The sequence below is a fragment of the Maylandia zebra genome, linkage group LG1, assembly GCF_041146795.1.
Source record: "Maylandia zebra isolate NMK-2024a linkage group LG1, Mzebra_GT3a, whole genome shotgun sequence".
Taxonomy (NCBI): domain Eukaryota; kingdom Metazoa; phylum Chordata; class Actinopteri; order Cichliformes; family Cichlidae; genus Maylandia; species Maylandia zebra.
In genome coordinates this window covers 29459860-29475715 of record NC_135167.1, presented here as the reverse complement: position 1 = coordinate 29475715, position 15856 = coordinate 29459860, and the positions used below count along the sequence as shown (strand labels likewise).

General features: G+C 43.5%; 1 protein-coding gene across 12 annotated transcripts in view; it reads right to left on the bottom strand.

Moving 5' to 3' along the window:
* Positions 1–1682: 1682 nt before the first annotated feature.
* tle3b (TLE family member 3, transcriptional corepressor b) overlaps positions 1683–15856 on the bottom strand; it is a 29156-nt gene continuing 14982 nt past the window's right edge. For 5 of the 12 annotated variants that reach the window (XM_076884530.1, XM_076884522.1, XM_076884542.1 and 2 more), the window contains 14 exons: positions 14137–14340; positions 13611–13670; positions 11132–11254; positions 10624–10674; positions 10060–10215; positions 9030–9168; positions 8385–8557; positions 7716–7792; positions 7374–7623; positions 6254–6501; positions 5976–6123; positions 5644–5794; positions 3631–3707; positions 1683–3139 (listed from right to left, as the gene is read on the bottom strand). In XM_076884530.1, the coding sequence (XP_076740645.1) occupies positions 3032–3139; positions 3631–3707; positions 5644–5794; positions 5976–6123; positions 6254–6501; positions 7374–7623; positions 7716–7792; positions 8385–8557; positions 9030–9168; positions 10060–10215; positions 10624–10674; positions 11132–11254; positions 13611–13670; positions 14137–14340 (1965 nt within the window). In that variant the 3' untranslated portion in view covers positions 1683–3031. Of the gene's footprint in view, positions 3140–3630; positions 3708–5643; positions 5795–5975; positions 6124–6253; positions 6502–7373; positions 7624–7715; positions 7793–8384; positions 8558–9029; positions 9169–10059; positions 10216–10623; positions 10675–11131; positions 11255–13610; positions 13671–14135; positions 14341–15856 lie in introns of all 12 variants that reach the window. The other 7 variants (XM_076884535.1, XM_076884557.1, XM_076884569.1 and 4 more) reach the window with 3 other exon arrangements.

The following is a 15856-nucleotide window of genomic DNA, read 5'->3' as shown; positions in this document are numbered from 1 at the left end:
TGTCACCAGCTCCCATGCTGCCCTCCTAGCAGACCGCAGCAAAGCACCCCCCATTATTTTGATGCACGTTGAACGGTTTCAGCATCCTTAGGAAGTATGAAATGCTCTTCTTCTAGTATACAGCCTCGTTGCTGGGCTTCCAGTTCCAGTGCTCCTAGACTTGTGCTTCTCTGCCACATCAACATCCTGACCATGTAGTTGTCCTCTTACATCTAAAGTTGATCGTCATCTAACTGGTCTCATTTACATTCAAACATAGATGATCGTTTCCAGAGCACTCCACAAAATCATCCACTGGTGCAGCGTCCTCCTCCAGCCCCACACCAATACATCCAACCACTGCAGAACCGTGTCAGTATTTCTGTAGGTGGCATGAGCTTGTGCTGTGCTGAACGTTTGTCTCATTTGTTTCAGTGCTGAATATCAAAAAAGCATTTTTGTTTGCACTGACAGAGTATTCAAAGAAGAAACATATAGCATAGGATGTAGTCTTTTCAAGTTTGGATTTTGCAGTAATCAGATTAAATAACATTTTTTGTTATACTTTAGATTATGTTGCTAGCTGCTATATCATTTGCATTCAGTAAGTCAATATGCCCCTTTATTATTATTATTTATACTTCTAACCACCTTAGTCTGAATGTTAAAAAAAAGAGGGCAGTAACAGCAGTTTCAGCTGAATCAAATGAAAACTGGGTTTGAAACATTAACCCTCTCCAGGCAGACGTTGCAGATTTGCAACAGTTAAGAACAACCTGATTAGCCCACATACATATTTTATGAGTTTTTTTTATTCAGAAGTACCACTGCAGGACTTGGTTGTGCATTAGCAACAAAAAACTTAATTTGGGCCTGAGAGGGTTAAACATATTTTGTGATTTTTCATCTATTCACGTCAGGTTTGATGCCTAAGAAGTAGATTTTTGAACATGAAAAAGGGAAGCAGTATTCTCATTATCCACTTCCATGATTTGAACTTATGGTTGGACTGTATCATTAGAATTACTATTAGACACGCGTTAACTTTCTAATGCCTGAGCTTAAAGATGCTAGAATATTATAATAATTATAATGACGGCTCAGTAGTCCTTTTCCATTAAGTTAGAAATACAGAGCGGATGCTACATACTGACAGGGAAAAAAGGTCTAGAAAAAAAAAGATCCCAAAAGTAGCCAACGATTATTTTACCAAATCTAAAATTTTAGAAATCAGTTTAAAATGGTTTTTCTTTTCTTAAATGTAAAAATAACATGCTAGTGTTTTCTGGAAGGATCATTTTCGGCTGAACACAACTTTAAAAACTAATAAGACTCCACAAAGTCCCAGTGAGAAAAGTAACCTTCAGCCCACAGACCTCCATGAAAACCACAATCCACGCGAGTTGTTCTTAAACTTGGCCTTTTGTACAGGTAAAGCAAACAAAGCGTACAGTTACCTTTGATCAGAGCTACGCCGTTTCCCTGTTTACACTCAGTTTGCTAAGCTAACAGTCTGTGGGTTGTAACATCATATTTATGTAAGAGTGCTATCAGGAAGCAGAATTCCCCAAAATGTCAAAGCATTCCTATAAAGTTCCATCCCCGCGATGCTGGCTTGCGTGTCGGAGCAGTCCTTCACAATGCACGGGTGCTTGTCGGGAACACCTGATGAACACCGTTGGGTCAAACAATATGAAATGGGCCAGTCTAGAAAAACAGTTTTATTGATTTTATTAACAACTGTACATTTCTTTTCAGTGCCGACAGCATTTGCTACATACTTTGGTGTTACTCAGAGGGGACTGGTGCATTTCACCCCATTCATAATTTCTTGTGGGAAATGCTGACAAGAACCAAGAGCACAGTTTGAATTTTACACCACCTTGATTCACTAACTTGAGTTTTTCTGTTTATATTTAAGTGCCATTACCACCTCCTCATTCTTCTTTTTATTATTAACAAGCATCTACAGGCATCGAGCACGTCTGTAGAGACGGACCAATCCGCGCAGTCAGTCGGGTCAAATGTCTGCCTGTCTCCCCGTCACGGCCAAACAAACACGTTCCAGGAATATTGATAAGATACAAAGGGCAGAGTAATTCCAATAGCACAGATTGGACTGTTTGAGTTTGGTCTGTAGCCAGGAAATCAATGGAGCAATTCAACATCCACATTACGTCAAGTTAGCAAAAAGCACATTGTCATTCAGTTTGTGCCCGTCGCTGTGCTTCTGCTGCCAACTGAGGTCCAAGGGTTAGGCTGAGCTTAAATGTTTCCCCATCTCCCTTAAACTAACAAGGTAAAACAAACAGGGGAGAGATAGCACAGACAGAGCAGTACACTTAGTACACTTTAAAAAGAATTTCTATATATATATGAATGAAATTTACATCCATGTCTTTTCACGAATCATAGTGCACCGTTCGATCCCACAGTAGTCCAAAGCAGCCGAAGCTCCATCTCACACAGAAACCGTGATTTTTGTCCGTAAGAGCACTGTGACAAAAAGGCCATTTAAAAAAAAAAAAAAAAATCTACAAGTTTGGTGCTCCTCTGATTTCCAAAAAGAGATCAGCCTGCAGAATGTGCTTTAAGAAAAAAAAAGCGCAAAACTGTTAAAAAGTTCTCATGTCCCACTCAAATATCAAACAGAGTGGGAGGGGGAGAAAAAAAAATCACCACAAGTACACCCAGGACATGAAAATATATATATTTTTATAATATATATAAAATGTCTTATTTATTCCAATATGTACACTTTGCACAAGATGTCTGGGGAAGGAGTTTCTCACAATGAAGCGCTGCTTCACCAGGTTACATCCAAATATTCTTGAGGAAAGAAAAAAATCAAAAAAGTGCAACCCAAAAATAAACCCAAAGACAAAAGGACGAAAAAAAGTTCATTTCTTTCCAGTACAAGCATCCTCAGGCCGACAGCGCCTCTGATTTCCACGAGTACACTTTGAGAAATCTGCAGCCCGCAGACGGTTGGTCAGGGAGAAAACTTTAATCTCAGTAGAAGTGCTGAAGCAGAGCGGGAGCCTCTTTCTCTCTAGTAGATGACCTCGTAGACGGTGGCCTTCTTGTCACCGGATCCTGTCACGATGTATTTGTCATCTGCTGAGATGTCGCAGCTCAGGACGGAGGACGACTCCTTCGACTGTGGAAAGAAAAGAAAACAGGATTACCACTGAATATTCCAAGTCATCATTTCTTTTGTGTCGGTTTTCAGGTTCTCAGTCTTGGACTCAATATTTTAACCACAAGGAGAGAAAACTATGTGATTTGTTCAGCACCATGTGGGTACACAGCTGTTTAATTCAGTCAGATTACTCATGAATTAGCTGCCCAACTGTCCTTCAGGAAGAATCGGCTGATGTCACATTAGCTCAAGGACAAAATATAAACCAGAAATCTGAACTGGAAAAGCCTCGGCTTGCATTTTAAAATTAAGAAACAAAACTAATGAGTTGTATACAAGTGCAGTGTGAGATTAAAACAATCTGAATTTAGCCATTTTTCCAGCCAAAATTATTCTAGGACCCATCGGCCTCTCTTTGCACTGCAGCTCCAGTTAAAAAGTTTGGACACACTCGCTCCTTCATGTCCAAACCTTCGACTGGAGCTGTGTGTTCGTAGTTATCCAGTTACCTGGAATATGCTGGCACCATAAGGAGTCCTCCATGCATTCAGCAGGTTGTCCTTCCCTGTGCTCACAAACCATTTACCTGCAAACACAGAACACACCTCTTTAGAGTACAATCCAATGTGTGTGTGCTGAGAGAGACACACAAACATGGTCACTGCTGTCCTTCAGTCCTGCAATAGAGCTGTGCAGAACACAGCCAACACGTGACTGTAATAACATCATCAATGGCCATAAAAACCTGAAGGGGAAAAATTGCCACTACACCAGCAATCATAAAATGCCCATAATGAAGGAGACTCGCACCACTTCCTCTTAGATAATTATTTTAATCACCCTCTGATTAATTACCCAATTGACTATTTGGCTAATGATTTAATTAGTGACAGCGCGAGCTCTGAAGCAGTGAGCTTTATTTGAATGAACTAGTTCTGTGGCGGCAGAGATATGAGACGGTGCTGTGGGGGGTCTTCGGAGACTAAATGAATATGGACATTTCTAGGAGAAGTGCAGCAGTAAAACCTCATTTGTCTCAGCCTCAAACTGGAAACCAGCTGGTCTGCCTAACAGGCACAGTGATCCTCGCTAAAAAGCATTAACAAATTTCCCTAATGATCCTGTTTGTAAAGTAACTTCTCCCATGTTCACGCGTACAGTCCTCACCCCCTGAAATTCAGACTCAGTCATGTGAGCTGCATAAGTGTCACATTTCACTTTTTACAAATAAGCTGCACCATTAAGAGTTCATAAAAATATTCTGAAAAGCAAACAAACAGCACTTTAATCACATTCAGTCATTTCTGGATTTACACAAATGGTGGTCCTGTTTGTTTTTATAGTACAGAGAGTAGTAACCAGCTGCACAGAGACTGCAAAATCCTGGCCAGGCAGTGTGTAAAGATGTGGTTTCGAGCCCAAGCGGCTGTCAAGACAAGTTAAAGATCCGGAAAAATCCATGTTCACCACATTTAACAGGCGGCCAGGTCAGGGATGTTAGGTCAGGAGTCCAAATTCTCTCACCAGTACCCCCCAAAAAAACCTATAGAGTAGCAGACTAACCACCAAGCGTCTCTAAATATTTCACATTTTATGCATTTGTTTAACTTTTCAGTTATGTTTTCTTAACATTGCTAATACATGTTAAAGCAAGCATTCCCAAGCTGACTTTTTTTTTTTATATACAATTCTGGTTGTTGGTACCAAAACCCCGTTATCAGCAATGGTTGCTCATTGTGAATGCAGAATCAATCTAGACCACATCTTCTCATCGACAGGTATGTGATACCTGCCACACACACAAGAAGATTACAATAGCTTAACATATTTTTGTACAAAAAACAAGCCAGTTCCTTTTTTTTTTTATATAAATGAACTGGCTCTGTTTGGGTGCCATGATGGTTCAGTGGTGAAAACTGTCCACTTGAAGAAAGGAAGTTTGCGGTTTGAATCCAACAGTTGCCTTTTCTTTGTGGTGCTTGCGTGCTGTCCAAAGTCCTGCACGCTAGGTCATTTCTAAAGTGGATCTATGATAGCTGAGACAGGCTCCATGCCAACGTGACCCTTAACTGGATAAACCATTAAGAGAAAGGATGGAGAGCGCAGCTCACTGGTATTACTCATCCTCTCTGCTGCTATGACTACACTTGCTGCTCTACAGGTACTTATGTTAGAGTACACGTCCACTATAAGCAAAGACAAGTATAGTCACCGCATGATTAGCTTTTGTTTGTAGCACAATCATAACATTTCGCTATCATCATGTCTGTTTGCTTCATGTCTGTCCCTGCTTGCAGGTTCTGTTACACGTAGGGAAGCATTGTTGTCATCAGCTCGAGTAGCACACAATTTCATGTACATCCCTCATTTGGTCGTGCCGTCCTTCGTGTGGGAGTATAGGATTCATGCCAAAATCTGGCGCCACTCAAACATTAAACACTATAATTGCCAGATAAAAGTGAAATGAAACTTTCTTGCTCACAGGTCTGTAATATATAAACAGCTCTTCCTCTAGTACTTACCACAGTAGGCGAACTTGAGTGAAAGAACGCAGCTTTCGTGCAGGTGCAGCTGGTACTTGTCAGGCTTGGTGTGGTGGAGCACCTCCACATTGCTGCTCTCCATACCCACGGCCAGCCATTCCCCAGTGGGACAGTAGCCCAATGAGAAGATCTGCAACAAGCACAGAGCAGGATCAGCAACAACATCAAAGCAGCCAAGAATCCCCTAACCAGAATCATTAAAACAACCCTTAACTGCTACTTCTAAACTGAATGCCTAAGACATGTCAGAAAGGTTACTCAGTACTATAACTGGATGTACAGAAAAGTTTTTTCCCCCCACTTTTTGTTACCTGTGAGGTAAAGTCATGCTGCTGGAGCTGTCGCCCTTCCCTCAAATCCCAGGAGCGGACCGTGTTATCGAGTCCTCCGGTCCACAGTTTGGTCCCGTCGTGGGAGATGTCAATACAGCTGGCTCCATCCGTGTGGCCCTGGAACTGCCTGGAACAACAAGATGCCAAAAATTAGACCAGGAACAAAGAAAGTTCTCCATGCAGGTGTCTTATGTTGACGTTTGGCCGTTTTGTTAAATGCAGTGTTTAAAACAAATCCCCTGCTCCAAAGTACTGACCTGACCAGGGTCTGGTTATGGAGGTCCCACACAGCGATGTTTCCATCGGAGCAGCAGGAAAAGCAGACCTTGGCGTCAGGGCTGATAGCCAGTGCGTAGCAAGCTGGGGCAGAGGAAGTGAGCTCAGCCTTTATGCGGGGCGTCTGTGAGGCCAGGTCCCAGATGGTCAGTGTGCTGGCCTCGCCACCCACTATTAGGGTGCGGCCATCAGGCAACAGCTTGCAGGAGCGGATGTAATTGTCTCTGTTCTGGAGCATAAACAAAGACAGGGTATCGCCCCAATCTTAATGACTGGATATAATCTGTGTGTTGTGTTTTTTTTTTTTTACATGTGAAATATCTGCATAATTAGTGATTTGAAGAAGACTGTTATATTTCTGCTGAAAAGCAAAGACATCAGCGACGCACATCAGTGTATTAATTTAAGGCTTCCTTTTTTTAAACTCAAAAGCAGATTTTCTTTGACAAGTTTTCACACTGTAGCCGACTCTTGTTTCTGATACAGCGAATATGTGGATGTCAGCGTTAACAAGAGATGCAGAAAGAACGTGTGGGGCTGCAGCTGTTGGCCAGGCTCCGAGAAAGCAAGAAGACAGATCAATAGGACCGTGGGAGCTCTTGGTGGAATTAAAACAGCACCCTGATGACTTTATAAGACCCGATTGCACTCTGGACGAACCTTAAGGGTGTTGGAGGCCAGACGAGTATAACTGCATGAAGCCACAGTATCAAAATGAGAAACGGGAGGCAGTTGGGAGGAAGTAATGAGCTGGGTAATGGCAGACAGGGTTGGCCAATCAGAACATCATTACTCAGCAGGCTTTTTTTCCCCCTCCCCTTACCAAGGATTTCAGCACAGCAGTGAGACACTATGCTGAATTATTCACATCTGTGTCTGCTGGGATCAGGAGGAAAGCTACTGGGGGATGTGGGGTCAGGCTACATTTGATGCTTAAGAAAACTCTTAATGAAGTGACCAATCACACAGACTTCATGAAACATGAATGCATTATGTCTGTGCTCTGGTTGGAAGCCTTACAACAGCTAGTCTAATGACACGCATCTAAATCACATTTCACACTTTCTCCTCCTGAGACTTCTAACGAAATAACAAAGTTACCAGGCAGTCGAGTTGGGACACTGGGCTCTTGCTGCCTGGCTGGCTGATGTCCCAGATCTTGACACAACCCTTGCCACCGGTGTAGACGTGACGTGTGGGATTGCTGATGGTGACGGCGCACACCACTTCCCCGTGGCTGAGTGTGTTGATCTGGCGAGCGTGCCGTGGGATGCCTGGCCCTATCAGTGCATCTGGAGGGAAGGGCACGGGCTGCATCTGACCATCTGCACTTACGTGAAAAGAATAGGCTCTGCAGAACAGAGAGGAATGGAAAAGCTCATTAGAAGTTCAAGCAATCCATTAAATGCAAATCTAGTTTAAACACAAAACCTAAATACTCACGGTTTTCCTCCAGAAATGGAAGTGAGGCTGGCTGGCAGCCCAGAGGCTCTCATGTGAGGATGTGGGTCGAAGCCCGCCTGCATGAACAAAACGGCGGAACAGTTAGCAAACAACCTGCAAAGATAAATCAGGCTAAGCTAACATTCGGATTGCAGCCTTGCTTTAGGTGCTTACGCCTCGGGGAACCCTTGTACCATTGTTTCCAGGCAAATCCCTTGAAAGGCACAGACTGAGCTTCACTGCATACAGCGGAGCTTTGCACAAGGCTATAACATCCCACATGCTAATGCTAATGAAGGGCTCAGAGATTTTCAAACATGGAGATGCATTTGAGGCCAAGATTTATGTATTTTTCTCTAGTCTTTAGAATGCTAACTAGCCAACATCAAAGTAAAGGAGCTGGGCCGTCTTCCTACTTTCTCATTATGTACACACAACAAGCTACAGCCAGCCAAGCAGAAATATTCACAATGAGTTATGGAAATGCAGAAGGAATGCTCAAGTTTCTCAAAGTCATTTTGCAAACACAACCTACTGTAGCGGCAGATAATAAATACAGCTGTTCGCGAGGGCTGCCGTTATCTAACGGGCAAATCATTATTTATTCAGATGTGTGTGATAAATCCTCATTTTCACTAATAAATGCTTTATAGAAGCTGGAATAGTTACAATTGGCGAGCGTCCGTAGGCGGCGGCGGCTGCAGCGCTCATCTGTGGGGAAATGAGACCCGGATACACGCCAGGACTCGTCAGGGATCCATTCATCTCGTGATGACCCATCATGGCAAAGGGAGTGGCATAAGAACCGGCGATGGACAGGGGGGTACGCAGGGCTGGCGCGGCTGACGGAGAGAAAAAACAAAACAAAAAAAACAAACAAAAAAACCCAGATAAAGATAAATATAAAAACCTCATAGAAGAAAGAATCATTCATTCTGTTAGGCATCAAACAATGATTTGTTACAGTGAGCGCAGGGTTGCATTGAAAATTGCATTACATTACATGGTTAGGGGGTTAGGAATTGGGAGCAGCTTTGGGTGAGGTGTTTTTGTCAAATTTTAAAATGAACTTTAAATGTGAAGGAGATTTTTTTTCCCCTTGGTCCAATAAGACCCCAGTCAAATTCAGTTGAAATTCAAATTATTAGTTGTTATGGTGGTTGGTGCTGGGAACTATACATTTTTCCTAACAACCAGTCGGTGCTGGCTTGCCTGTGGGCCTGTATGACTGGATGTGACATTTGGATGATTTGATTACAACCCCCCCCCAAAAAAACAAAAACAAACAAACAACAGTATCTTGCAGATACTCACCCAATGCCTCCATCATGCCGGACGGTTTGCCCATAGTTAGAGGCCGTAGTCCTGGAGTGGTGCTTGTTCCAGGTGTCGGCGCCTCGTTCCTCGGTGTAGGCGTGTTTGACTTCAAGCTTGGCGTAGATGACTTGTCATTCTAAAAAACAGAGATAGTCTTCAACTTTTAACCTCAGTGTGATTTGGATCCATTAACTGAAAGTTGTAAGTTCACATGTGCGTGCACATACACATGGGCACACAAACAGCATCCATACCAGAGTTCAAAATCCCCCACAGAGTCAAAAATACCCTCACTGGCAGGAAAATCCAGAGTGACAATCTGAGTGGACGGCTTGAGGTAATCCAATCTAACACTGACACTTCCATTACAGCCATGGTGTGTGTTTGTGTGTTTGGGGGTACGGATATAAACCTTTGCTTAGAAGTCAAGCTTATTAGGAGTGGCTAGACATTCAAGATGATGTCCCAAACACCTCTTATAATTAATCCAAATCCTTCAATGTTTGGCAAATGGGAGGCTGAAGAAGTGGGGGTTTAGCCTAGTGACATTATAGGTGGAGAGAGATGATGTGGATTAAAAAGCTATCCTAATCCTTAGCTTTACAAAAAACATTTCACTAACATAGCCGTGTCAGTGAACACTTCAGTATTAGAGAAAGTGGGAGTTGGAAGGAGAGAAGATGAGTTGCAGCATAAAAAGACAGAGACAGCAGTTCCCCCGCTGCTGTGTCTCTGGGTTATTTACAGCCTGAGGCCGAGGGAGAAATGACCATTTATTGGGTAAGCCATAAAGGAGATTGAGAGGGCTGAGCCATAGGGTTTGATTTCCTGAGAGTGCATCTACCCTCTGCCCTCGCAAGCCCCGCATAAGAGCTAACTGCTAAGCCTGCGTATTAGTCTTTCACACAGACATCCACTTCACTTGACAAATGCTCTTTAGTGTGTCAGTTCAGCCTCCCCTGCCCTTCCGCTGTAACCTCCTTATTTCAGCTTCTCTCTAGTCTTGCAGCATGTCACTGACACTCACATGGGCGTGGTCCTTAGCTTTAGAGGACGGCGTGCTGCCCGAAGAGGCGACAGAGGCGGGGCTGTTGGGGGCAGCATCTTTCTTCAGGACTCGTGATTTATCCAGCCCGTTTTCAGGAGGGGAGTGAGCGGGGCTAACTCGAGGGGTGGCCGGATCCTACAGAGTTAAATGAGACAGACAGAGAGCGAGACTGAGCAAACAGACTGGAGGAAAGCCACTGGCATGTACATGTAGGTCAAACAAACCGGGGCCTCATGTGCAAACACAGATAAATATACTCATGCACGTTCACATTCTCCTTCTCACACACACATGCACGCACTTCTCATTCACCTGTCACCCCCTTTTTCTTTGTATTCTTTGTCGCACTTTCTGCATGAGTGGCAAAAGAAATACAGCAAGTAAACACACACTCATCGCACACAACCAATATTTTGATAGACTTTTTGGCAATGTGGAAAGGTGTTGAGGCTTCGGCAGACAAAAGAGAGCTGTGTTTAGTTTTGTGTTCAGCCTTCACACTGAAAAATGTGACTGAGCAGCTCAGTTTAATTGCAGTCTTACCTCATTGGAGACATCCACCACCAAGTCATCACTTTTGTCTCCATCACTGTCCTGAAATGACGGAGTAACGGGTTAGCTCACTGGGACGGCAAAAATTACAGCATAAACCAAAGTGGTCCACATTCTTGACAGACCAGATGTGAAGACTGAGAATGAATGAGCTACAGGGTTATTTGCTGCACACAGAGAAAAGTTCAAAATGCTAAATGCAACACTTTGCCACAGTTTCTAATATTTACATCTTCAATGAAGTGTCTTTGGGAGAACTTTGCAACCTGGCATTAATTTTAACTAATATGAAGACAAGTCTGTGGATAGAAACAGTATGCACATAATAAACTTTGCATTTAGCGTTAAGTAAGTTTCATTACTAAGCTAACTGAATAAACTCAGGTATACCCTTCCAGGAAAACCGCAATTAGCAATTGAAAGGTAAATTTTGAAACGAAACAGGCTACAAACATCATCATTTTTTTATTATTTGGACGAAAAGTAAACAAACACTCACATATCTGCTCATGCTGTCTTTGTCGTCCACTTTGCGTTTCTTGGACTCGAGACCATAGTCTGATGAGCTGCGGTGCTTCTCGCTTGCTGCCCGCAGGCTGTCTGATGGCGAAACTGAGTTATTCTGCCAACAAGAACATGCAGACAGACCACATCAGTCTCCAGTTCCCTTTTAGTCTCTTTAAAACAATAAATATCCTGAACTATATGTGCTTAGAGAGCTATGAGGACATTACGGTGTGTTGCATTATGTAGAATTGCATTTTAATAAATCTCTGAAACAATCTTTCAGCACTTTAAGCTGCTGTCTTGGCAACCCAATATTGCAAATGAATGGAGTTATCGGTTGAGTGGAGCCTGTGATGTAGAGCAAACTCTTTTCTGCCAGATTGTGCCCTTCAGCAAAGTCACTGTTTTGTAGTTTAAATGCAGCAGGTGACAAACCTTGATGAGAGGCGCATGCTACCGAGCAGTGCGTTTTCACCCAGAGAGGACTCTAGTGCCCTTTCCTTTGTCAGACCAGTAACACTATTGGGTGCAAAGCTAACTGGACAACAGTCCTAGACTGAGGAAACAGCTAGCGCATAAACACAGAGAACACCAATGGGAGAGTGGTACACAAGGTGATGAAAGAGCAGAGGCAAAGAGGAAAAAAAATTGAAGCATGCACACACACAAGAAAGCCAGAAACACGCTACCAACTCAAACTCAACAAGCCACATTCATAACAGTACTGCATAACAGTAAGTACATGCAAATAAAAACAAAACTGACCACAAAAACCAAGTCTAAGGCTGCTGCTCCTGTATGTGTGCTTATCTCTGTAATGTGACAGGTCACAGTGAAAAAACACTGACTGTAGAGTTCATGAAAATGAACTAATGTTTTTAAAAAAGAGGAAGCAAAGAAAGAGGCCACTAAGGGAACCTGGACCAGAGAGCAAAGTGAAAGAGGGTGCTGCCAGCAGAGAAAAGAGCCATGAAAGAGAGAGTGAGAAAATGAAGGGGAAAGGAAGAAAAAAAAAAAAAACCAGAAAAGAAAATGAAGGCAGACAAGAGAGCAAAACAGGAAAGGAACTTGGCAAGCAATGAGAGCATAGCAGTGTGGCAATGAGTCCTCCCCACTAGTGGGAATGCTCGGACAGGCTGGCACTCTCTCAGAAGCTGCAAACAGGGTTTTTGTAGTCTGGGCGCTGGTGTGGTGGGGTGGCACTGCCAAACAGGCCAAAAGGCAGGGGGAGAAGGAGGGAGGAAGTGTAGGCGAGAACACCCTGAGGATAGCCCACACTGTTAGGTAGCTCAACAAATCCCTGCCTTCATCAGAGACAGAAAGGCCTGGTGAAAGAGGCAGTAGGGAGGTTTCTGACATATTGGCTGACTCAAAAAGAAAGAACAGCATAGAAAGGTAACAGCTTGAAAACCTAGTGAGATAAAAACCTCCTAAATTGAGGAGAGTGTGAGGAAAAAAAGTGTGCTGGAGGAGTTAACAACATACACTTCCACTACAGTTGCCCAACCATTTACGCTAACCAAGCAGCTTTTGGCCTCCTCCTCAGGTTCAGCTGCTGCTGTGGAAGAGTTTTAATCTGGTTTGGTGCAAAGATAGACCGATAAAAATCTACTGCAGCCTGTCTGTGTATCTGAGTCTGAAGCCTTTCAAGGATTGCTTAGACTCAATAACCCTGCACTTGCCTCCAACTCCAGTATCAGATGACCTGACACAAAAGGACAGGAAGACTGTGTGCGCAAACTGGAAAAGAGAGGGAGAAGACTGTGGCGGGGAGATCAGGTAAGGTGGCGTTGGCAGCCGCTCGTCACCACATGAGAAGAGGGACGAGTTTGGGTTCCCTTCAGACATGAGTGGGTCCATTCAGGATGATCAGTCAATGGGAACTCAATCTGGCCAAGCAGATCCAACAGAGCGTTGCACTCTGGCTAACTGAGAGCTTTAAGCTAGCCCAATAAACAAGGACCTTAACAAGAGAAGGAAGAGACTGTGACGGCGAGAGACTGGAGGGTGAATCAAAAAAGCGCTGGAAAGGAATGAATGACTAAGATAAGAATACAGAGCAGAAAAATAATAGAATTAGCAAAAGAAAAGGAGACAGGTAGATAAGAGGGGATGTAAAGAGCCAGGTAGGGGACACATGCAACCAGTAAATCCTTTAAGGTGGTTAGGGATGAAGAGAAGGAGAGTCAAAGTCGCTTTTAATTGTGCTGAAATTAAAGGAGGTTGCTGACTACTAATCCTTGCTCAGTGATTGGAGTCATTTTCCACCTGGATTAGATGGCACTGGCTTATTTGGCCAGACGTAATTATTTGATTCAGTCAGCTTATACCCCTGTGACTACAGCAGTGTGTGTGTGTGTGTCCGCACATGAGTTTCTATTGAACAAAGGGCTGTCGTCTATGTAAAGACACCTAATCACCAAACACAGTAAGCAAGAGAGCGACACACAGGAGACGGAGAGTCAACGTACCGTGCTCGACTCGCGTTCTTTCAGAGGAATGGCCAGGGGCGAGTGAAAAGATGAGGGGCCAGGAGAGAGAAAAGCAAAACACAAATTAGTATGGGTGTCACCAGGATTACTCATATCAGCAACTCAGCAGTATTGATTTTGATACCACTTGGAAGACATGTTTAATTTTCATATTTAAGATCAACAATTATTAACCTGATACCTCAATTGCTGATATGTTAATGGATTTTAAAGCCTTAATACTAATGGTAAAGGAATTATTACAACTTATGTTGTCTTGTGTCAGAATAAACTATTTTCATGCTGACACAATCAAGGGATTGACAAGAAAAACATCTAAAATCTAATATAAAAATTTTTTTGTCACACAAGCATTTGGTACAAAAACATTTAAAAACCTATATTGATGTGTTTCACTGATTAATATATTTGGCTGGAGAAAGCAGTGCTTGGCAGCTACAGTTAGCCATCATCCCTAAAATGCCATAGGCAGCGTGTTTGTGTGTGGCAGGCTTTGCTCCTCACCTCGGTGCTCCAGGTCGTGGTGGTTCTTCTCATCCTTCACAGGCAGGTGGGCTTGGCTGCCAAGAGCGCCTAGAGCCAGCAGGCCGGAGCCAGCGCCCGTCACGGGGGGGATGCCGGGCGGCTGCAGGCCTGAAGGGTGAGGGGGCAGTTGGACCGGGGGACCGTGGGCAGCGTGAGAGAGGTGCTGAGCCTGAAGCTGCTGCTGCTGCAAACAAACGCAGAGAGACGAGAGACACGACAGAGGACAAGTGGGTCGGCTGGGAAGTGGATCCATGAATGAGCACACTCTGCTGCATTAGAGCTGGCTTTGACGACATTCAGTTGAAAGCCAAACAGTTTATGCGTAATAGCTGCCTGCAAGTCTCCGCCAACATGTGGATCCAGCTCCACCAGGAAATAGTGTGAAATACCAATCACTACTTCCCAGAAAAACTGACAGGTGTTTGAGTATAAAGATATTCAATTTAAATTCCTATTAAAGAAAGCAAATCAGAACAAGGAGGAGCTGCAGCCACATGATATTTACCATTTGAGGCTTGAGCAACACTTGAATTACAAACTGCCCCAAAAAGGCTGTTTCACCAGCGATGTAAAAGTTAGCAAACCCGTGCAGAGTTTGCACACAGATGACTCATAATGTTCCTCCTCTGAAAGGACCCCGACCTCACGTTTGTTCTACACGTCTGGTTCTCTTTAAAAAAAAAAAAAATCACGCTCTGCACTCATTACCACACTGATACGCTTATCACTGCAAGCTTTACAAATTGCTCATTGTTTTGGTACGTGACCTTTATCTGACAACTGTGTTTGACTCAATAACACGTCACCTGTGGTCGCCAAAAACGATACAACGCTTTTGTTCACTCCCAAACCGCTGTGCTTCAATCATAGCTGGGACAGTTTAAAAAAAAAAAAAAAAAAAAAAAAAAATCAATAGGTCTACACTTGAAAACCTCAAAACCTTTCAACACTCTGGAAAACCAAGCAAGCATGCACTCCTTCAGCAAAATGCTGTTAAGCAGAGACGGCGGAGAACACACACGGCTCCCATGACGCCCTGAATGTGTCTGTGAGAGAAGCAACCAGAGAGGAGAGAGAGTAGATAGACAGGAGTTAAATAGCCACTCAGGCAAGAGGGAAGCAAGTGCTTTAAAACAAGGTTAAATAACACTTAGCACATCCATCAACTGCCTCTCCAAAAAGGGAGAAAAAAAAAAAACATGATTGCTATTCTGCTTGCTAGACAGAACTTCAATAAGCTCATCCATACATTCATTACATAAAATGGAGAAACTAGACAAGGGTATATCTAGTGACTTCCCACATTTAAAGGCTTATTTAGCAGTTGGCCATTATTCAGTCAGCTCATTATGCCGAGCTGGACCTGAAATCGCACAATGGATATAAGCAACTGAGGGGTGGCATTGTTAATCGATATTGTACTGCTTTGCCGAGCAGCCTATTTGTTGTGAAAAAAGGGAAAAAGTGAGAAGGGGGAAAAGAAAAAACGAGAGAGAGAGAGGAAGGGGCAGCCAGAACAAGAAAAGGAGGGAGAGGCAGAATCAGAAAATAACAAGAGAATGAAAGAGAGTGAGCGAGGGATTGAGGCAGGGACGTCCCTATTGAGTGTGCCTAATGAGGAAAAGCGTGCAGGGATCATTATCAAGAAGCCTCATTAGCGAGCTATGGCTGAGGAGGAGGAGGAGAGACGAGGGAAGGGA